The following is a 22,935-nucleotide window of genomic DNA, read 5'->3' as shown; positions in this document are numbered from 1 at the left end:
GGCCTAGCCGAGGTGGGGGCACGGGGGAAACTCCACCCGGGCGCGTGCGCGGATCACGTGGGTAGCGGACCTGCGGCGGTGTCCCGGGGCGGCGGCCGCGCGGGCAGCGGGCGGGACGGGCTTCGGAGACCGCGCCTCTCGCTGCAGGTATCGCGCCCGCGCCCCTCACGCCCCTCACACCCCTCGCGCCCCGCTTCCGGCCCTGGCCACGCCCCCCTGGACCCCGACCCTCGGGAACGCACTCCCCCCGCCGCGCCCCGTAGCCGGGAACTCTGGTTCCGCGCTCTAGGCAGCCGCTCAGCTCCCTGAGCAGGTTTCCCGGGCCTGGTCCTCGGCAGGAGGCTCGCACAGGCGACACGCCCCGGGACCGCCCTTTTGTCGGTGTCTCTTTATCCTCCTTTATTCCCGGTCGCTAGGTCTGAGTGGGTTCTAAGTCTCAGGACTGATGCAGAATGGCCGCGCTGCTGAAGAAAGCGCGCAGCTTCTGCAGAGCCGGGTGGGTTCTGCAGAGTCGCTGGGCCGTGCCGGGCGCCACTGGGGAGGGATGGGACACTAGCAGGGAGTCCCTGTTCTGCTACCAGGACTCAGCCGCACCCATGGGCGGTGACCGCAGCGGGTTCGGGTTCCCACTGGGAGTCTCAGCGACCACCTGCCAGGGCTCCGGGCCGAGCCTTCGCTGAGATCCTGGGATGTCGTTGCGTCCGTTTCCTTCCTCTTGTGTAGTACACCCGGGTGCGATTGAGGAAGGGGATAAAGTGAAACCGCGGGGACAGCGCTCTTAGCTTCTTCATAAACTCGGGTCAGTACGAATAGCGGTCGCTAGCATCGAACCCTGAGCGATGATCCTGCCTAGTGGCTCCGGTTTATTGAGGGGTGGCGGGAAGGCACTGTTGCAAGTGCTTTTTGTGCGTCTCCCCATCGAATTCTCGTCGTAGGGGAGAAGCGTTAGCCGCTTTTTACAGGTGGTGGTGGTGTAACTTCATTTCCAAGGGTGGGATGGCTTTTTCAGAGTGACCCTAGTCATTGCTGAAATATTACAGACACAATGTGTCCAACGTTACTTTATCAGTAGAGGGTGTGTGTGTGTGTGTGTGTGTGTGTGTTGGGGGAGAGGGGAATGTTGTTTATTTATGTGTGGGTGTGGAGGCTACGTACGGGTCAGTGTCTGTCACTTGCAACCTTATTTTTTCGAGAAAACGTCTCTCACAGAACTCAAGACTTTTCTTTATGTTTGACTGACTGGCTGGCCCCCACGGGCCTCTTGTCTGCTCCTTTCTTCCCAATACTGAAATTACAAATTGGTTCTGCTTACATACCCACTCTTATATACTGCTGGGGACATCAGCTCAGGTCCTCAAGCTTGCACAGCAAAAACAATCTGCTGAGCCATCTTCCCAGTTCCCAGTGCATATTTTTTAAATTGAGGCAAAATTCATGTAACAAAATCCATCATTTTAGCCATTTTGAAATGTACAATTCAGAACTTTGTAGTACATTCCGTGTTAAGTAAGTGTCACCGCCCTATTCCAGATAATTTCCACAACCACAAAAAGGGATTCCACCTCATGGGCTGCAGTTTGGGCTCATCTTTCCCCTTGTGTTTTCTGTGTCTCTGGATTTCCTTATTGCAAACACACTTTATACATGTGACCGTATGCTGAATGGTCTTTTGTGTCCCCCAACCTCATGTTTTCATGCCATAGTGTGCGTTCATGCCCCATTCCTTTTCAGAGCTCAGTATTCCACAGTGTGTCGTACACGGGCCACGTTTTGTTCATTGCTGGATGGACGTTTGGACAGTTTTCATCTTTCGGCTAGTGTGAGTTAGGCTGATAGGAGCCCACTTTATAAAATTTTAATGCAGGCAAAAACTTTCACTTCTTTTGGATGAGAGCCTAGGAGTGGCCTGCACTTGCCTTAATTTCCCGTGCCTAGGTGGAGACCTGGGGCTCAGGGGTATTGGCTCTTGGGTCAGAGTCCTGGGTTCCGGTTCCTATGTTGCTGTTCTTTTTTTCTCCATCTCATTGTCGATTCAATCAGTGATTAAAAATAGATGGAGGAGGGTAAGGAACCCCTGGAATGTCAGGGTTTGCAAGGGCAAGGCTTGCCAGAGTGCTGATACAACGTTCTTTTCCCTTCAAGAATGAAACTTGAGCTCTGGCACAAACAGTATCTAATGGGATTTACTAAGGCAATATTGTATTTATTTACTGAGGCCATAGATATTGTATACACAGCATTTTGGCACTGTGCTGCCATTGCGAAAGATAAATGAAAGCCAGTCTCCCAGCATTACAAAATCCAGGTCTACAGACTTCCATCAGGAGAACTTCTAGAAGATACTGTGAGGAGGTTCCCTGTCGGGGTTTTCAGGATGAAGTAAAACGTGATGAGCCCCGCCTGTACAGGAAGGGATTTGGAAACAAAGACCTCCAGCTTCAGCCATGCTAGCTGCTATCGAGAGACAGTAGAGAGAGCCTGTGTCCAGGAGTCTTGTCATTTCCCTCTCAGGAAAGAAGACCGACTGGATGATAGGAGGAGCGGCAAACATGGGAACAGGCATTTCAGAGATTCAGAGACAGCAGCACTGTGGTTCAAAGGCGTCTTGGCCCTTTACTAACCACTCTTATACCCTGTTGTTTGAGGGTGGAGTGTTAGGTGTTCCTGCCCGTGGCGCAGAGACGGCAGTGTGCACACCCACCTGTGAGGCAGGTGAGGCAGGCCTGTCACTGTGGGAAGGATTGGCAAGGTAGAGTGGCAGCCCTGAGTGCCTCGTGGCCCAGCACATCCCTTCCTGAATGTCTGCACTAGTCCCCAAGGCATGATTAAGAATTTGAGTGGTGGCCCTGTACAGAAGGGCACAAAACCACCCTGGGCTGCTGGTGGCATGGATAGAAATTATATGTGGGGCTGTCGAATTGTCGTACGTGGAAGCTCAGACCTCAGCTGGTAGGGAAGTCTCCAGAAAGGAGGATGCAGCTCAGCTCAGGACACTGGGGATTCCTCATGAGCCGCTCAGACAGGCAGTACTCAGCAGTCTTGTGAAGTGGAGTGGGCTGGGGGTACTGGCTGTGATGCCAGCATTCAGGATGCTGAGGTAAGGTCCAGAGTTCAAGGTCAGCCTGGGTCTCAAAAAAAAAAAAAAAAAAAAAAAAACCCACCACCACCACCAAAAGCAAACCCAGCTTTTGGGAGGGTGTGCCCTTCAATATAGAAGAGGAGACAAGGGTGAAGCCTGGAGTTCACTGAATGCTGCTGCTATTGGGCTGGTCACTGAGTAGGTGCTTTATTTTCCTTTGAACTATGCATAGTAGGTTTATATGTTTTGAATGTATTTTCTAGTTGCTTTTTCTTTAAAAAAAAATTTTTTTTTTTTTTGAGACAGGATCTCACTTGTAGACAAGCTGTTCTTGAACCCACAGAGACCGGCTTGCTTCTGCTTTGCTGAGTCCTGAGGCTGAAGGTGTGCCACCACGCCTGCCCCCCTCCCCACCTTTTAATTATGGAGAAATTGGTTTTGGACACAGCGCCTGACCTCTGGAAGCCTAAGTTCCAGTTGCAGAGTCAGAAGTGAAATGTTATGTTAGAGCAGTAGAGGGTAGGGTTGGGTTGATTGAGGTGAAGTCCTTAGGCTTAGAGAGAGGAGGCTGGTCCTCGAGGCTGGCTGGGGCTTTGAACCAAGAAGGAGCTGGCTTAGAAGGCTAAGCAGGACTCGGGGTTTGTTGTCCAGTGTGGACTCAGTAGGAACAGCAGAGCCAGAAGACAAGCGCCCTGCGGTGCCTGGGCAAGGAGGCCTTAGCCCTTCCTAGCCTTAGGCTCACCCTTCAGTCCAAGAGCAAAGGGCTTGCTGCTTCCCCATAAACTCCATAGTTGTGGTCGAGGGCCTGGTGCGGTGTCTTCCAGACTGGCAATGTGTTATCTGTCTGTCCATTCCTTCCTCCCGGCATCTGCCCCTGTGTCTGCCATACTTCTGTAACAAGTCACAGAAGTGACTTAAGTGATCATTACTTCATAGTTCAGCAGTTTAGAGACCAAAGTCCACCTCAGCACACAGAAGTCGCAGCCCCGGCAGGGTCCCTCTGGAGACCTCAGTGAAGGTTGTCCTTACCTTGCTGCCTCCCAGAGTCAGTCACAGCCCTTGACTGTGACCCTGTGGAGACCGTGGTCATGTCCCTCGCTCTGCCTCTGACCTTCCTGTCCCCATCGAAGGACACGTGGAAATGTCCAGTCATGCCTCAAGACTGTTTGTGGGATGGGGGCTGGCTGGCTCCACACCCTTCCTCTTTGTCCTAGGGTTCTTACTGGTCTCTTAGAAGTGCCCCATGCAGGTCCTGGTTTTGCCCCTTCCCTCAACAGCCCTGCAAATACCCTGACTCACAGCTGGCCAGTTACCTTTTCGTGGGTCCCCAGGCACACGGGCCAGGGTGCTCCTGATGGATTTCTCAGGTTGCCTTGGGTCGCGGACGGACAGCCTTAGACAGCCTTAGACAGCCTTAGACAGCCCTAGACAGCCCTAGACAGCCCTAGACAGCCTTAGACAGCCTTAGACAGCCCTAGACAGCCCTAGACAGCCCTAGACAGCCTTAGACAGCCCTAGACAGCCTTAGACAGCCCTAGACAGCCCTAGACAGCCCTAGACAGCCCTAGACAGCCCTAGAGAGCCCTAGACAGCCTTAGACAGCCCTAGTTGCCCTGGTGGAGTGGTTTGGGTTTACACTTTGCTGTGTGAGGCCAGTGACTGTCAGTTTACTTTGTGCTTTATTAACAAACAATCGGGCATTCGACTACATTAGGCTTCTGTGAGTTCAGAGGGCGTGGGACAGGTCTCGCATTGACCTGACTGGGAGAAATGACTGGTGGTTTCTTCAAGGCTCCAGAGCCTCAAGGCTGCCAGTGCCTCTGTCTAAGTCAACACACCCTAGGTGGGGGAACCACTGTCTAAACAGCTCATGAGAGTGGAGAGCTGGGGGAAGGGTCTCGGGGGTGGGGGTGGGGAGGGGTGGGGAATCCTGCCAAGCCCTGCAATCTCCCCAACCCCTTAAGTCCCTCTCCTTCCTGCCGTTTCTGCCAGGTCAGGAGGAAGTGTTGGGCTCCCGGGGTCAGGCAGGCCAGCCAGACTTGGTCAGGCACCGGTCCCGGAGTCCACAGGATGGCTGCTGTGGTGTGGAATTTGGGTGCTGCAGGAGACCTGAGGAAGGCAGTGTACAGAAAGAGGGTGACCCTTCCACAGACAGAGCGAGGAGTCGATGTGAGCAGCCGGCGCTCCCGGCACAGCTGGGTCAGTAGAGATTGCCATCGATCCCCTGGTCACCTGGATGGATTTTCATCCCATTTGATGATGTGTCCCTAAGAAGAAGAGTCAGGACAAGGAAGGCATGGCCTCTCCACGGTGCCTGCAAGCCAGGGGACTGTCACCAGGCACCTGCTCCTTGCTTTGCTGCAGAGAGTTTGCTGTGTTTTGAAAGCCTTCTTGCTCTTAGTTTTGCATCAGAGTCTCCCCAGCTGAGCTCGGTTTGTTTGTTGTGGGCTTTCCTCCACAGCTCAGCGTTAAGAGGAGGAGCTCTGCGTAGCACCAGGCTCAGCACTGGCAGCAGGGAGGTAAGAGAAGACTGGGGTAGAGACAAGGATTTAGAGCAGAGCAGCCCCCCCCACCCTCCCACCCCAGTCAGGCACCTTCAGCAGTCCGACCCATCACTCTCCTCCACCCCCATCTTTGCCTCCTCTCCCTCCCTCACTTCTCTCTTTTCTCCCTCTGCCCCTCTGTAGCCAGGACCTCATGTTGGACAAGCCACTGAACCACACTTCCACCTCCAGCACCCTTAGATGTTTGTCATTTAAGTTCCAGGCTGGCTTTAAACCTCCATCTTCCCACCTTGGCCTCTCCAGTAGCTGGGATGATGACAGACCTGTGTCATGGGGCCTGATTTTCTTTTGCTTTTTGGGGGGGGGGGAGGGAGAGACAGGGTTCACCACTATGCAGCCCTGGCTGGTCTGGAACTTACTCTGTAGACCAGGCTAGCATTGACCTCGAAGAGATCCACCTGCCTCTTCCTCCCAGTGCTGGGATTAAAGGCGTGTATCACCCACCAAGTTCAGCTGGGGCCTGGTATATACTTTTTTAATTTATATATTTATTTTTTGAAGACAAGGTATTACTATGTGTACAGCCCAGCTTTTTGGCCTCCTCCTTGGTCAGCCTCCCAGATTCTGAGATGATGGGTTCCCATCACTACTCCAGGTTGAGAAGACCTTTCACAGTTTACTGTCGTGCCAGCTGGATTATGGACCTGGTAGAAATCTGGAGCTTACTGGGGAAGCACCCCTGTGGTCTGGGCCTCACAGCTTGCTGCTGTGTCTCTGCTGTCTGCCGCTGGCTGTATAATCCCAGTTGCCCCTGGCTGGCCGTCAGTTCTCACGGTTCCCTGTGCCTCCCACTGGTCCGGCTTGCTGGTTAGTTTGTTACATTTTTCCTCCTGGGAAACTTGACAGAGCTTGAGTTGTGTCAGGTTAGAAGCAGAAGGTGCCTTAGACACAGAGGACTGGCTCCTTCCCCAAAGCTCCTGCCATTTTGCCTCCCTGCTATTTTCTGTACTCACCTCCTCTTGCTTTAGCGGAATTTCCTTCCAGAAGTCATCCCCACAACACTCATGTTTTCTTTCTGGGAGGGGTTTGAAATCCAGTTTCCCGTGTGTCATCTCACCTGTCTCACTATGTGTGTGTGAGCCTCTCGGCTCATCTGACTACAGTGGCTCATCTGCTGTGGCCCAGGATGGAGCTCAGCCCTTAGTGATGCCGTCAGGACCATGCCTGGCCTCTGCCCACCTCTCCAGGGTCACCCCTGCTCGTAGGCTAAGGTACCCAGGCAGGGTTGCTTTTTAGTTGTTCAATGCCTGCCTGTTTCTTGGATGTGTAACACCTGTCACTATATGTGTGGCACGTCCACCCTTTAGCGCCTGTTTGCTGTGTATACACTTAGAAGACATGTGTGGGACTTCCTCGAACCTAGAGGCCGGGAAGGAAAATACCAAACAAACCAAACTAATAAGGGAGGGTGCTTGCTGTGTTGTCCTGGAAGATTACCAGCTCCTCATTGGCGGTGGGGGTGGGGGTGCCCCTTTTATTTAATATGCATGTTTCTTGGGGCCAAGGCCACGTGCTGTGACTGTTTATTCTGTTAGTTACTTTTGAGGTCGTAGGTCCGCTGTACTTGCTGATTGAATAATGCCAGGAGCTGAACACATACATCCCAGGCTGCCACCCAGTGATAATTGTGTCTCCTACAGCTCTGAAGTAGGCACCCGAGTTTATCTTTGTTTAGGCCGCCGGTAGCACAGAATCAAGAGTCTTAGAGGAATCCGGTTGCTCAGTAGTTCTCTGGCATCATCTCCTTGGAAGGCCACCGGTGTTACCCAGTGGGGTCATGCCTTCCCAGTCTCAGGCCGGCTGCTCTCGGAATGGTTATGTGAATGCAGAGCTGTGAAGGCCAGGGTTCTCCGTCCTGCTGAGGATGTCTGCTCCTTCTGGTTTTGCTCCGTCCACAAAGAGCATCTCTCTCTCTCTTCCTGTCCCTGCAGGTCGCCATGGCTGCTGTTGACAGCTTCTACCTCTTGTACAGGGAAATCGCCAGGTCTTGCAATTGCTACATGGAAGCCCTGGCCTTGGTGGGAGCCTGGTACACAGCCCGAAAGAGCATCACCGTCATCTGTGACTTCTACAGCCTGGTCAGGCTGCACTTCATCCCTCGCCTGGGGAGCAGACCCGACCTGATCAAGCAGTATGGAAGATGGGCGGTCATCAGTGGTAACTGCAGCTTGGTGGCCTTTTTGTCTGGGGTGTGCCTTAAGTCAGTGCTTCCAACAGGGAGCTACAGAACTTAACTGGAGTCTTCTGCATCCTGGGGAGGCCTCGTTCTGTGCTCTCTCACCTCACTTCAAGGAGCCCTGCCCTCAGACTGGCATCCTCCTCATTTCTCCAGCTTGGTCCCCAGCCCCTCCTTCCCGACCCCCACATGTCTTTCCTGCTCTGTGTTTTTGTTTTTTGTTTTGTTTTTTTTCGAGACAAGGTTTCTCTGTATAGCCCTGGCTGTCCTGGAACTCACTTTTGTAGACCAGGCTAGCCTTGAACTCAAATCTGCCTGCCTCTGCCTCCCGAGTGCTGGGAATAAAGGCGTGCGCCACCATGCCAGGCTCTGATCTGTGTTTTGAAATTATCCTCTGAGACAGTCAGTGTTCTCGGTTTTGAATTGCATTGTGATTTATCTCTGTGACCTAGAAAGCCCACCCTGACACCTGAGCAAGTCAGGTGCAAGTTTGGAAACAGATTTCTATAGCGACTTACTCCAGGGCTCTGAGCGTGGGCACTCGCACACACATAAAGGTCTCTACAGTGTGCCACTGTGCACATGGAATGGTCTGGAAACAACTTGTGGGAGTCCTCCCTTCCACCATGTGGGTCCTAGGATTTGAACTCAGGTTGTCTGGGCAGCAAGCACCTCTACCCACTGAGCCATCTTGCTAATCCCTGCCTGGGGGTCTGCAGGGTTAGGATTCACCATTGTCCTTGACTGACAGGTGTTATGCCTTTTTCCGGTGTGCATTCTTCTCTGATGAGATCAACAGGGAGTGGATTGGATCTCTTTAAGGATACCATGTTTCAACGTGTTCATGGCTCCTGGCTTGCCTTGCAGGGGCAACAGATGGCATTGGGAAGGCCTACGCGGAGGAGTTAGCGAGCCACGGACTCAATGTCATCCTGATCAGCCAGGAAGAGGAGAAGCTACAGGCCGTGGCCAAGCACATAGCTGACACCTACAGGGTAGAGACGTTTGTCCTGGTGGCAGACTTCAGCAGAGGCCGGGAGATTTATGCCCCCATCCGAGAAGCCCTGAGAGACAGAGACATTGGCATCCTGGTGAACGACATGGGTGCGTTCTACCCCTACCCTCAGTATTTCAGCCAGGTGCCCGAGGACACGCTCTGGGACATCGTGAACGTGAACATCGCAGCCGCCAGCCTGATGGTGCACATCGTGCTGCCGGGGATGGTGGAGAGAAAGAAGGGTGCCATCGTCACCGTGTCTTCTGGCTCCTGCTGCAAGCCCACCCCACAGCTGGCTGCTTTCTCTGCGTCCAAGGTAAGGCTCTTGTCCCTGTGGGCTGGTCTGAAAGTAGGCAGCTCCCAGTTGCTTACGTTGGCACTTTCCCCGCAGGTGGGGACAGGCAAGCCTCTCTGCTCCTGGGGTTGCTTTCAAGTTCCTTCCAGGTTATAAGTCCTCCTCCTCTGCCCCCCAGGCCTATCTGGACCACTTCAGCCGAGCCCTGCAGTACGAGTATGCCTCTAAGGGGATCTTTGTGCAGAGTCTGATCCCCTTCTACGTGCCCAGCAGCGGGACTGCGCCTGCCAGCTTCCTGCACAGATGCCCGTGGCTGGCGCCGTCGCCGAGAGTGTATGCTCAGCATGCAGTGTCGACCCTGGGCATTTCAAAAAGGACCACAGGCTACTGGTCCCATTCCATTCAGGTAGCACCACGGTCAGCCCAGAGCCCCGGGAGCTGCACCAGGGCGGGAGGGTTGTAAATCCTCACATCCACGCCCCATGCTCTCAGTGATTTTGGTTGCAGGGTGAGGTGATTAATGCAAAACTTCTCAAATTTCCTTTGTCACCCTTAACACAGGAAGCAGGCTGCCTCGGAGTGTGTGGGGTGTGAGGATACTGGGTGCTCAGTAGGGATTTCAGGGCAGAGGTCCTGTGAGGCCTGAAGGGGAAATGCTCCTTGCACAGCCCCATCCAGAAAGCCATCAGGGCCGTGGGCTCTTCGCCATGGTGTCTAATCAGCCTCTACACATTTCATTCTCGGACTCATCTCCTCAGGAGACCTACAACCGAACCTAAGATTTTTGTTGTGATTGTTGTTCAGACAGAACAAAGATCTTAAGAGTACTTGAGGGCCAGCCAGATGGCTCAGCCGGTCAAGGTGCTTGCCACCAGGCCCGTTGATCTGAGTTTGCTCTCCAAGACCCACGTGATAGGAGAGACCTGCCTCCCACAAGTTATCCTTGGGTCTCCACGCACACTATGCTGGGCATCCCCGCCCCTGCCCCCATGCACACACATCTGAAAAGATCTGAGATTTATGAAATATTTTAAATTGTGATTTTGATCAGTAGGCCAGTAACTAAATGATTTACAGTAATTTGCTTTTTATTATCTATAGTAGAAATAGATGTGCCCGAATTTAGAATTTCACTGGGCAATTTCTGATTATCAGGTAAATACTTTGGGGGATGTTATACATAAAGATAATTGAATTTCCCACCACAAGATAAATGTGTGAGGCAGTCAGCAGTGACTTCTCACACCTGTCTGCAGCTCAGAGCCGCAGCTGGCCTGAGAAGCTGTCTGGGGAGCTGTTTCCGAGTCCATAATACCTAAAGCAGTGAGCAGAGAGGCTTGGCCTTGGTCATCTTGGGCTGGATTTGATAGCCTAGCATCTCTTCAGTTGTCAAGAGGCTGAGGTGGGAGGACCTCTACTTAGGGCCAGCCTGGCCTATGGAGTGAGACCTTTTCTTTCTCAAAAACAGAACAGAAGCAGCTCCAGGGCCTTGCCGTCCTCTTAGGGATGCAGCTTCGAGGACAGTGGGTGGCAAGACACTTTGACCGTATCTGTGAAAGCAGCGTCTTAGCTGCAGCGCATATGTGAGCTCACATCAATGAGCTCACCAGACTGGTTTTTACCTAGGCCCTGGGGTGCAGGCTGGTAAGCTCGGCTACCTTGGTGCAAGTGCAACCTGAACAGATTGTCCTCAGGGTACAGACATGAGGCACTGGGGCTTCAAAGGCACACTCCTGAGTGAGGACACCTTCAACGCATCCTTTCCATCAGTTTTGGCTGCACTTCCTGATGAGAGCTAAGGCTGCCCAGAGCACCCCACACTGATCCGCACCCATTGTTTCTTCGGCTCTCCTAGCTCAGGACTCTAACCACATCTCCTTTGTCTCTCATTTGTAGTTCCTCTTTGCACAGTATATGCCCGAGTGGCTCTGGGTGTGGGGTGCAAACCTCCTCAACCGCTCCTTACGGAAAGAGGCCTTATCCTGCCAAGCCTGAGCCAGGAGGCTGGAGAGAAGCTTGGCTAAGCCACGGTCACCTACAGTTTCTGGCGTTTGGAAGAACACATTCACTCCGCCTGTGTATCGTCTCCTACCGAGTCCCTAGTGCATCACCATCCTTCATGAGGCCGACTGTTACGTCTGTGAGCAAACCTCAGGGACCACATGGGTGGCCCAGGGCGCATGGCCATGAAGCCTGAGGACAGAACGGGCTGCTTCCTTGACACTTGGAGCGTGACCGGCTCACTCCTGTATTGTCCGTCTTGTGTTGGTCTTTTTTGTTTTGAGAAGTCACCTGTTTCCCTTTTACAGGTGATTGATTATAGTATTGGCTTTCAAGATGTTCCTCACGCTGGGCGTGGGGGCTCACGCCTTTAATGCCAGCACTTGGGAGCTTGAGACAGGCCTGGGCTACATAGTGAGTTCCAGGCCAGCCAGGGACATGCAGTTAAACCTGTCTTTGAAAAAAAAAAATTAATGTTCATCAGGAAGACAACAAAAAAGTGTTATTTTCAAACTGTGAACTGGGAGAACAGGGGTTAACAGTAGACGTGTATCTCTCACGCCGCATAGCTCCATGGGGGGTGTCTGTGTGTACGTACACGGCCTTTCCCTAAGGTCCCCTAGAACCATGTGTGTGTTGTGTGTCTGGGTGAAGTTATCGATAAGACTTTACAGTAGACTCTGTCAAGACGAGGTAATGAGGGAGCCCTTCCCAGAGTGAACGCCTGGGTTACTCCCTTTCATGTGCTGAAAGCCTTTCTGGCTTTAGGCTGTGTGGGCTTGCCACGTCCGACCTTGTTTCTTTGAGTGGTTTTGTCTTTCCCACTCTGTAGGTGGGTTTTGTTCCTAGGCTGGGGCACATAACAGGTTGTCTTTGGATTTCTAAGGTAACAGCTGTGCTTAAGTGGCGGTTCCTCAGTGAGTTGGTTCTAACCGACCCCCTTCAGGGCTTGTTAGAGCTGGCTTTCATACACTTGTCTATGTAATCCAATTTCTCCCCAGGAGCCTTGTTGATAAAATCATCACGTGTTTGTGGAATAGTGGTTAAAATATGGGCAGCTTTTGTGCGTGGTATAAGGTAGTTATTGAAGTGATGTTAGAAGCTCGTTTTTAGCCTGTGTGATGAATGTGTACATTGTAGGGAATGCTTTTATTAGTGTGAGGGTGCTTTATGTAAATCCCACAATATGGGGGCACACTGAAACTTAGTGGCTTTAGTTGGTTTATAAAACCAACCTCTTGGGAGGGTCTCATACCCAGCACGTGGAAGCCTGGAAGTCATGGCGGCTTGTGCAGAGTGGAGGATGTGGCCTTGACTCTTGTGGTGCTGCGCTGCCTGGGAAGTGAGACAATGGGACTTGGGTGGAGTTGCTTTAGTGACATCCCGTCACCTGTAGGCCCAAGTGCACTTTGCCCAGGACATCAGATGTGCCATTTTCGGTTGTGACTCGGATCTAGATCAGTGTCTTCACGTCCTCAGATCATGGGCAGACCACCATGCTTGGAGACAGAGGAGGAGGAGCCTCAGCGGGGACGGCTGCCTTCCTGCTGAGAACCTGCGTGCATGTGATAGGCAGCAGTTCCTCCACGTGAGACCTAATCACGCATGGTAGGGAGGAAGGCAGGAGACTGAGGGGTTCATGGACAGCGTAGGCTATATAGTGAAACTCTGGTTCAGGAAACAAAAACAGCAGCAGAGACGCACTGTCCGCTCTGTGTAAGGTCCTGTGGCCCAGTATTCAGACTTGTCTATCAAGTGCGGAGTCGCTTGATCCATGATGAGTCAGTGATGTTCTCTCAGCAGGACTCAGCTAGAACTCGGAGCACAGAGATCCGTGGCTGCTGAACCAGGCACCTTTAGGCTTCCTAGCTCTCATAGGCAGACCCTCGCTGCTGAGTTAGTCTGCCTGCCCACGGTGGACATGGCTTTTTACCAAGGAAGGAGGAACTCTGAACCTTTGTAACTCATCCTGTGAATCAGAACGTAACAATAAAAGCATCACCGTTTCCTTCAGGTGTCACCGCCACCAGAGGTTCCTTTTCTTTCTTTCTTTTTTTTTTCCCCTACAGATATTATGAGCAGAAGTTGACCAATCAACACCCATGGTTGTCATTGGTAAAACAACAGGGTGCACACCGTTGTGCCTACTGCCTACTGGGCACCCGAGGGACCTCCCTGTCCCGCGTCCTCTGGCTGAGTAGCTGAGGATGGGCTGTGCACTTGGTGGTGTAGATGTGGTGGGATGGCTCAGCATGAACGGTTTCAGTTGTACAGGAGTTACAGAGGCCAGTTGTGGCAGGTTTTAGAGAGTGAGAAGGAATAGAGTTCTTACCAGTTTTTTCCTTCTGAGGTGTGTTTCTTAGGCTAATTGTATGTATGCACGAATGCATGTATGTATGTATGCATGCATGCATGTATGTTTGGCTGTGGGAGCTTGTACGCATGCACCACATGCATGCAGGTGCTGTTGGAACCAGAGGTACAGGTGGTTATGAGCTACCATGTGGGCAGTGGGGATCAAACCTGGGTCCTCTATGAGAATAACCTGTGTTCTTCACTATTGAGTCATCATCTCTCCAGACCCCTTTTATTGATCTTTTTTATTATTATTTTTTTGGTATTTATTCATCTATGTGAGTGTCTGCCACATGTGCAGAAGAGAGTCAGAGATCCCTGCAGTTCCAGGTGGTCGTGAGCTACCTGAGGGAGTTCTGGGAACTGAACTTATTAGGTCCTCTGGAAGAGCAGGAAGTGCCCTTAACCACTGAACTAAACCTCTCTAGCCCCCGATCAGCCATTTTCATTTTGCTTACTTCCGTGATGTAAAACCTCTTCCTGTTTGGGAACCGGAGGATTGGTGGTGGTTCCCCAGTCTTGATGACCTCTGCCCTCAGCCTCTGCTCCTCTCTACCCACAGTGAGCTTGGCACAGTCCCTGACTCAGGACTGACCATGCCTCCTATGTGCTTTGAGTTTTGATGTGTTTGTGGACAGTGACAGCAAGCCTCCTTCTGGCAGCCCCGTGGTCACATGGTTACTACAGAGTTATCCCTTGATGTCTGAGGGGAGCAGTTCTGGGAGCCCCATGATCACCAAAATCTGCAGATGCTTAAGTCCCCTGGATCAAATGAAATAGCATTTGTATGTGACTGCACGGGTCCTCCCTATATAACACACTTCGCTACAGAACCACAGTGATAAAATTCCTAAGTTTGGTTGTTTGAACAAGTGGGGGATTTACAACGGAAAGTAATTGCTCTAGTTATTCTGAGACAGCCCCTAGGCAGCTGTTAGCCAGGGTCAGCATGCGTCCATGGCAGAATATTGCTCTTCCTGATACGAGAACCTGGACTTAATGAGGACCAGGATTCAGTGGTGTTGTGACCCAGTACCCCCTTTGAACTTTCTAACAGAGGCATGGTCTTTGATACGGGAGTGTTCCTGATGGCCGGGGGTGTCTCCATTTGTCCTGTCCCTAATCAGTGGTGATCTGAGGGAACAGATCTTAACAGAAACACTCAGAAAACCAAAACTTTAATTACATTCGTGGTACAGCGGTCTCTTTCCTACAGTCTGGTTAGTACACTACTCAGCCCTGAGCACTCCTTTAGCTAAAGTCTACTGTATGCAGGCTTAATGGGCCCTTTATGACATCAACTTATTGCTCCCAGCTTCTCCTGAGCCAGCAAGGGTCTTCTAATTACTGGGCTTCAGGCAGCTGAAGGACAGAAGACCTTGGGGAGAGTGTGGTGAATTAGCAGGGAGACATCAGGCCAAGAGCACGATTGAAGACAGAGAGTGGGCAGGCAATGGGGTTGCCACAGCGAGTTTCCCGAACGATGGGTTATCCATAGGATTCTGGAACCTGGGAATAAATGCATTCTATCCTTTTCAATGTGTGGGGCTACTGTCTCAGAACCGCCCTTTTAAAATCTCGTTTGTATGTCTGTGTAGGATTATGCATAGGCGTGCAGGTGCCCTCAGAGGCCAAAAACCTGACCCCTCTGGAGCTGAGTTACAGTGAGTAGGTTCTGGGATGGAAACTTGGCTCCTATACAAGAGTACTGTCCCCTCTTTACATGCACTCCTCTGACTGAACACCTGAGGAAAAACACAACAAGAGTGCTGCACAAGGTCCTCTCCACACCCTGACCCAAATCCCGGGTCCGGATCCCCTTTTCTTGATTTTGCTCGGCTGGAGGTCCCAGTGCAAAACCCAGTTTCCATCCCAGGTTTGGCAGCCAAGGCTCGTGAGCCTAGGACTCTGGGTTTGTCTTCTCCATCCTGTTTGCTTCAGTCACAGTCCCCGAGTACACTTAGGTTGTGCCAGGGCCAAGAGTGATCGATCCAGCTCAGTACTAAGGCTGAGAATGAGCCCGTTCTACAGGTGTCTAAATTGCTCAAGTGCGTTTTACCAGACGATATTCACCTTGGTCCTGTTTGTTCCAAATGGTAAATAGTTGGTGTTACAAACGCCTTTCCTGTTTCTCAAGATGCAGATGTACCCTCCTGGCAGCAGTAATAAATTGGGGCCATGGGAGTAGCAAGAGAACGCAAGGATTGGATAGGCGCCGTCCCACTTCAGCCTCGCAAAGGTGCTCGCACCCTTCCGGAGTTTCCAGGCCAGGAAACCTGGAGAAACCTAAACCGCCAGGGTTCCCTATATATACCCAGAGAGGGCGATTTGGCCCCGCCCTCGGCTCCGCCCCTTCCCCCAAGACAGCAAATATCGCGAGAGCTCCGCACTGCCTCTCGCCTCGGTGCCGGGCCGTCAGGAGCGCGCACGCAGGTCGCGGGCGCGCAGAGCACGCCGGGCCGTCGTTTCCCGCCCCCCTACCCCACCCCCGGCCCCAGCGGCGTGGTCTCGCGAGACTTGCGAGTAAACATCCCCCGAATGGAGACCCGAGGCGTGTTCGCAGCGGGGCCACCGTTCTCCCGGGTCCGCCGACCCCGAGCCTGAGGCGGACGCAGGTACGTCTGCCGGCGGCGGCCGAGAGCCGGCAGCGCCGTAGGCCCAGCCGCCCGCTGCCCGCGCGGGGGCCGCCGGCAATCGCAGCTGCTTCCTCGGAAATTGGCCCGGAGCGGCGGCGGCGGCGGCCTGGCCTGCGCCTGCGCGCCGCGGTGCGCACGCGCCGTTCGCCTCCGCAGAGCCCTGCGGTCGCGAGCCCCGGGGAACCGGGCTGCAGCTCTGTGCACAGCGCGGCTCGGACTCGCATTTGCTGTAGGTGTTTTCGAGCGGCGCTTTGAAGGGACGGGAGGAGCACTTGAAGATTTCATTCTGGCGTCAGCCTCGCTAACAACCCCTAGGTTTGGAAGCGAATGAAAAAACCGGACAGAGAAAAGCATTAAAATCTGCAAAACTAGTGGGGGGAAAAAGTTATTTAAGACAAGGTCTGAGTAGCTCAAGCTAGCTTTTGAACTCGTGTCTCTGCCTGGCGCTGGGATTAAAGACGTACAGCGCCACACCACTTACCGTTATTTTTTAAACGCAAGAACGTGATTTCTATAAAGTGTCCATGTATCACAGGGTCACTTGTATTAAGTGGTCCCGCCCTGTGACTTTGTGTCATCTTGCGGAGCAGTTAAGTCGGCACCACAGCCCGCTTTGAGAACCACTCCCCAGACTCCCGGTACCCTGCTGTGGTTAGAACCGATTTTTAGTCTGCTATCTTAGTCACCGATGGACCTGTCTCCTTAGGTTTGCCTTTTGGGAATAGTGGGTCAGGAGTCGCATGTGGCCTTTGGTGCCTTGTTTCCAGAATTCATCTATGTTGTTGCATAAATCAGTACCCTTTTTTTATGGTTGTAGCGTAAATCAGTATTTCATCTTCTACGGCTGGATGATATTCCGTTGTTTTAATAGCCCACAGTTACCCCTATTCATGTGGAATACCTTTTGCCAAGGTCTTTTCTTTTTAGTATGTGACACATTTGGCCACAGAGCTGATTTTTTGTGGACTTTTTTGTTTTTGTTTTGAGTGTAAGGGTGAAGTGGCTGCTTGAACCTGCACTTTTGCCCATTAGGACTCTCCTGCAGTCTCCAAACACCCCTTATAACCAACAGTTTGCTGTTACTATCTAAAAAGTGATGCGATGTCGGCAGGCCTCCCCCTCGCCCCCTCGGGAATGAAGGAGCATGTTTTCTGGTCAGATCTTGTTCATTTTTGGTGCTGTCATATGCTTTATTCTCTGATTCTGTTCTCTCTCTGATGGTCGGCAGTCTTTGGACTAGAAGGACCAAAGGGAAGTCTGAAGTCTATGTGTGTGTGTGTGTGTGTGTGTGTGTGTGTGTGTGTGTGTTGGCCAGAGTTCTGCAGGGGTCTTCCTTGATCACACTCCCCCTGATTTTTTTTGAGACAGGGACTCTGATTCTGTAGCCTATGATTGAGCGAGACTAAGGGGCCACTGTTTCCCAGGGGCAGTCTACCTCAGCTTTCTGTGTGAATTTTGGGGACTTAATTCAAGTCCTGGTGCTCCATGGACCATCTTCCCAGCTCCTCTAAGGAATCTCTTCAGTGGTTTCTGTTGAGGAGAAAGTTGTATATTATTAGCAACTTCTTTTTTTCCCTAAAGTGATTTATGTTCATTTCAATGTTCATTGGTGCTTTGCCTGCCTGTATATGTATGTGAGGGTGTTGGGTCCCCTGGAACTGGAGTTACAGACAGTTCTAAGCTGCCACATGGGTGCAAGGGGTCAACCTGGGTCTTCTGGAAGAGCAGCCAGTGTTCTTAACTACTGAGCCATGTCTCCAGCCTCTTATTAACAACTCTTGATTGCTTTGGGGGTGGTATAGATGGGATCAGAACCCACCCAGTGATCTGAAATGCTCAGGAATCCAGACTTTCCAATGGTATTGTAGGAGGTGACCGATGAGTGGATTTTTTTCCTAGTGGTGCAGTCTGGTTTGATATGTTTTGTAAGTCCACGTATGTATGATGTATATAGGTGCACACGTGTGGAGGTCAGAGGACAACTGTGGAGTCGGTTTTCTTGTCTTTCCTTTATGAGGGTTCAAGGGGTCAAACTCAGATCATCAGGCCAGCACAGCAAGTGCCTTTACCCATAGCGCCATCTGATCGGTCCTATTGACCGTTTGATTTATTTCTCTTATGTATATAAAGGGTTGGCCTGCATGTGTCTGCACATCTCTTGCCTGAGGAGACCAGAGCTTTGGGTACTGGGGAATAGAACCCTGGTCCTCTGGAAAACCAGTAAGTGCTCTTAACCACTAAGTCAATGTTCCTATTAATCTTGACAGTATTTTCCCCTCATAAGGAAATGAATTTCAGCTAAAATGAGGAAAGTAAGAAGTTTGGTGGCCTAGTCTGTGGTTGGCTGGTACCTGTTAGATGTGCAGAGACTAGGAACCAAGAGCAGACTCTGCAGGGACAGGCAGTAAACACCTCAGCTTCTCAGTCACACACACTGAATAGCGCTGGCTCATCGAGGCCTCCATACGCACCTTTATTTTAAGAGAGTACCTTCTGGCACAGCTTAATTGTTAGCCTGTTAAATGGTGGGAATACAGCCAAATGTGCAGTTGAGTTTCAGAAGAGATCGTTTTCCAGCCAACGTTTAATTAAATTGAATAGGACCCTTTCATGGTTTAAACAGCCTTCACCGGAGTTATTTCAGTAAACTCGTTTATGAAGAGGTGGGGCATGGGAGCATAATTAGATGGCTGCGATACGGGTCATTTCCTCTCACCTGAATTAGATTTAAAAATTATATCCAAGCAAATAACTTTAGATATATTTAAATTATGCTCAGAAGTGTAATCTTGGTGGTGTTCTCTTACAATGTGCACATTGTAAAAAGAATTTCAGAGTTGAAAGAGATATTAGTCGCCCCTTGACGCTCACTCTCCTCTCTGTCACACTGTACCTGTTGCATCTGTCCCTGGGGTGCAGGTGTCTTTCCCATGCAGTATTTGATGTCAGGCTCATCTTGAGTCCACCCATATGAGCAGTGCAGTCACCCTCAGGAAAGGCCTTCTTTAGTAGGTATGCTTTTTATAGAAGATAACCAGGTCTTCTGCAAGGATGCCTGGGAATTAAGTCTGATCACTACTTGGTGGATCCAGGGGCAACCTCAAGAGGCCCTGCAAGTAGAGTGGCGTCCCTGTGGAGTTTCTGGGCGGGGCCATGAGGTGCTGCAGGTTCTTCTGTAGCTAGGAAGGTCACTGTAGACAGATGTGTGGGAACAACTCAGAGAGGAATAGCTTAAGATCACTGTATACCAAAATCAGTAAGTCTGGCATGCTGATTTTTGTTGTTATTTTGTTTTTGAGACAGGGTCTCACTATGTAACTTTGATTGTCCTAGAACTCACTGTGTAGACCAGGCTGGCCTTGAACTCTCAGAAACCCTCCTGCCTCTGCCTCTGCCTCTCGAGTGCTGGGTTAAAAGCGTGCGCCATCATGCCTGGCTCACAGTTGATCTTTGGTGTGTATGTCTTACCAGAAAATGTAACCTCCTCATTAAAAATTTATTTTAAAGGATTTATTTAAAATGATAAACAATGTGGTTTGTCTAATTATAAAAACAATAACGCTCTTTTTAAACTGTGAAGAAATGTAATAAAGTGGAGAGGAGTGAGCCACCCCGCTGCAGCGCTTGCGCTGTTTTATTAGTTACCTTTCAGTGTGATTTTTTTTTTCCCTGTGTACATAGATACAGAAACTTCATAGGTTAACCTTTATTTTGCCTAATGTATGCATATTCATGACGTGCTCACTGGTGTCCACAGAGGTAGGCAGAGTGATGGATCCCCTTGAACCGGAGTTCGGGTTGGTTGTGAACTACCATGTGGGTGCTGAGACTCAAACCTGTGTCCTCCAAGAACAGCAAGTGCTCCTAATCACAGCGTCATCTCTCCAGTAGCATGGATGCGATTTTAAAAGTCAAAGCCTGCCTGCACTTAGGAGGTGGAAGGAGGTGGAGCTGAGTTTGAGGCCATCCTGGTCTACACAGCGAGATCCAGGACAGCCAGGACTGTGTAGCAAGACAAGACCCTGTCTCACTGAGGGGATGTGTACCTGCAAAGCTTGGACCATTCTGTGCATGAACTGATTTCTTTAATACTTCATTAGCTCATTCTCTGTTACTAGCATAAACCATTTTATCATTCTAGAGGTCAGAAGTCCAAAGTGAGTCTCAGAGTCAGTATTGACAGCTGGGTCTTTCTGGAGGCTCTCAGAGAGGTCCGGTTCCTTCTGTTTATACAAGCCGCCTGTAATTCCTTGGCACCTTGATTTCTTTCTAACAGAAACCACACCCTGGCTTTTATTGTCCTAAGTCTGAACCTTCCCCTTAGCTGTATGGAGGAGGCATTATAGTGACTAGAGGGTGGAGGATGCCCTCCCAGCTGAGGGTGCTCATATCCTGCTGAGTCTTGTATACAGTCACACCCACAGGTTCTGGGGGTCAGGATGTGGGGCATCTGTCGGGGACCATGATTCAGTCTTATTCGAAAAGTTGCTGCCGGGCATTCTGTAATGCAGACAAACCATAATCGTTTCCCCTTCCATCCCTTGTTATTTCATGCTTACAGAGTTTCTAACTCTTCCCCACTACAGTGCTGTACTGTACATCCTTGGATGTAAAACATCAGGCTCCGTCCCTCTGAAGAATGTCACTCAGACACTGGGGTTCCCAGACAGCTTCCCCACTCAGTGACAGGGTGTAGGAGCAGCAAGGGCATTCCTCCTTTAGGCCTGTTTTCTCACTCAGTGCTGGTAGTAACAGGGTGTTAGGAGTGTTCCGTGAGTTATCACAAGATAGTGAATCCACCTGCTACCAAGAAATGCTAAGTAAGTGTTAAGGTTTTTTCCTGGTGAAGAATCTTTTCGGTACAGTTTTAAGGGTTTTAGTACATATTGACAATTTGAGATTTCAACAAAACAACAAAACCATGAGAATACTTACTAGATTTGTGGAATTATTAAGTATGAGCTCTATTCTGGGTGCTCCACCTTTTTTTCCAGAAAAAAAGTTACTTGTTTTTTGTTTGTTTATAATATAAATGATGAAGGCGCTAAAGCTAATGTGAACAGAATGTTTTTAACTGAAGCCTTTCAGAAAGCACGACTGCTCTGTAGACTGGGGGTTAGATGCTCTCCCACCCCCAGTACATATCCCAGCCCACATTCGCATATTCAGCCAATTACTGATTGAAACTATGTGGGGGTGTTGATAGATAGGGGTTAAGAGCTCGCTGCTCTTAGAAGGAGCCTGGGCTGTGTTCCCAGTTCCTACATGGCGGCTCAGTGCACAGTTTCTATGGAAGTGCTGTGCCATTATGTAAAGGATTTACATATTCTTAGATGGAGGGGGCAGTGGGATGGGAACCGGTCATCAATAGATCCCCATGGTCAGCCACACTCCCGTTTCATTTTAGTCAATGCTGTCTACTGGCATGTCTTATCTACTGGGTGTCACTGTACAGCTGGTGACTGGTAGGTCACTTCATGCAATGGCCTTGGGGTTTATCTGATGCCTCCTGGTGATTTGACTGCTGTGAAGTTTTGGAAGGAACCTCACAAATAGGGTTCTGGAGGGGGCGGGCTGGGCGCCTTGCCTGTGGCTGGTTGGCTTGTATAGAGTAATAAAATCACTCTTCCCCTTTGTAAATATGTATTTTAATGGGCAGCATTTTGAAGCTGTGTAAACAGCAGAAGTTTCCTTATGCTTCCACTTGGTTTGTGTTGGGATCTGTTTTCCCATTTTGAATTTTCAAAGAGTTGTGATCTGTTACTCATTAGATATTGTGGCTAAGGGAGAGTCCCTCCACCCTCGCTTCTGGCAGCATAGCCCCATTCTCTGAGAGAGCACTGCCTCACTGTCTGCTAGAGGGTTCCAGAGTCATCTCCTCTAGCCCAACCTGCCCTGAGCTTATCTTGAAGGAGCCTAACTCTTTCCCTAGAGAGTGAAAACTACCATCTGGGTACATGGTAGAGCTCCTTCCTAGGGGTACAGTGCATGGCACTGCTGCTGTGTCCTCATGGTAGATGATGTGTGAATTCAGATGTGCACTTGTTTATTTCTGCATCTCTCTGTGTACATCTGAAAACCTGGAGTTTGTACTGGCATTTCCGTTTCAGCTCACTGCTAAATGCTCATTTTATTCTTTGATGGATGGCTTTACCTCACACACTTCCTTTCCTCACATGCTAGACTCCTTTCTCCCTGGGTCTTCCGTGGCCCCCTTGTCCTCAGCATACTAACTCAGAAAGAGGGGGACAAGTCAGCCGTTTTCTTTCTCTCTGCGTGAGCCTGCGTACATATGCTGCCTGCACAAGTAATGTGTGTTGTGGCTCTCCTGCTTGCCGCTAGCTAGCGAGCATGTTTTGTAGCTCATGTTGACTGATTTGGAGTCGTGTCTTGGGCACCGTGAGTTGTTGATACAGGTGGATATGTGTGTTACAGCCCTGAAAGTGCAGTCTGTTCTTTAAAGGCTGTACCGGACATGTCTGTGGATCAGGATCTCTGATCCACAGACCCACACACAGGCCCAAGAGCACAGGAGTTAATGGTAAGTGCTTGACTTCCGCACCCCCACCCTGTGCACTGTCTTCTGACAGTTGAATGGTGAATTAGAAGCCAGAAAGGAAAAGGATTTGAGCCTTCTTCAGGATTGGGAACCTGTAGAAACCTCAGGCTGTCATTTTCTACCACAGGCCTGCCACTGTAGTGTCCCTAAAAGCCTGAACTTTCACCCTTGAGGACAATGAACAGGCTACCTAGCTCTGTACAGCAGAGTCACCCTTGAGGACAGTGAACAGGCTACCTAGCTCTGTACAGCAGAGTCACCCTTGAGGACAGT

At 50.7% G+C, this 22,935-nt stretch overlaps 2 protein-coding genes across 4 annotated transcripts in view; both read left to right on the top strand.

Annotated features, from left to right (window-relative positions):
- Positions 1–43: 43 nt before the first annotated feature.
- Positions 44–13,138, top strand: Hsdl1 (hydroxysteroid dehydrogenase like 1). 2 transcript variants are annotated; one of them, XM_021169452.1, is made up of 5 exons: positions 44–147; positions 7,575–7,800; positions 8,687–9,132; positions 9,290–9,517; positions 11,008–13,138. In XM_021169452.1, the coding sequence occupies exons 2-5, from the start codon at positions 7,581–7,583 to the stop codon at positions 11,104–11,106; spliced, it is 993 nt and encodes a 330-aa protein (XP_021025111.1). In that variant the 5' UTR covers positions 44–147; positions 7,575–7,580; the 3' UTR covers positions 11,107–13,138. The 2 variants fall into 2 exon arrangements, with proteins under 2 accessions (XP_021025111.1, XP_029336559.1); XM_029480699.1 differs by lacking the exon at positions 44–147 and adding an exon at positions 5,066–5,278.
- Positions 13,139–15,963: 2,825 nt separating this feature from the next.
- The window catches only part of Mbtps1 (membrane bound transcription factor peptidase, site 1), a 54,024-nt gene continuing 47,052 nt past the window's right edge, over positions 15,964–22,935 (top strand). Inside the window, exon 1 of one of the 2 annotated variants that reach the window (XM_021169611.2) lies at positions 15,964–16,082. The gene's annotated coding sequence lies outside the window, so the exon portion shown is untranslated. Of the gene's footprint in view, positions 16,083–16,235; positions 16,333–22,935 lie in introns of those variants that run through there. The other variant, XM_021169613.2, reaches the window with a different exon arrangement.

Source organism: Mus caroli, chromosome 8, assembly GCF_900094665.2.
Source record: "Mus caroli chromosome 8, CAROLI_EIJ_v1.1, whole genome shotgun sequence".
Classification (NCBI taxonomy): domain Eukaryota; kingdom Metazoa; phylum Chordata; class Mammalia; order Rodentia; family Muridae; genus Mus; species Mus caroli.
The sequence above is the reverse complement of the archived record's forward strand: the minus strand, read 5'-3'. Positions and strand labels throughout refer to the sequence as shown.

Coding starts and splice junctions, on each gene's coding strand:
- Hsdl1 (XM_029480699.1), top strand. CDS start 5,150: ATGGCTGCTGTGGTGTGGAATTTGGGTGCTGCAGGAGACCTGAGGAAG. Junction 7,801..8,686: donor AAGATGGGCGGTCATCAGTG/GTAACTGCAGCT, acceptor CTTGCCTTGCAG/GGGCAACAGATGGCATTGGG. Junction 9,518..11,007: donor ACTGGTCCCATTCCATTCAG/GTAGCACCACGG, acceptor TCTCATTTGTAG/TTCCTCTTTGCACAGTATAT.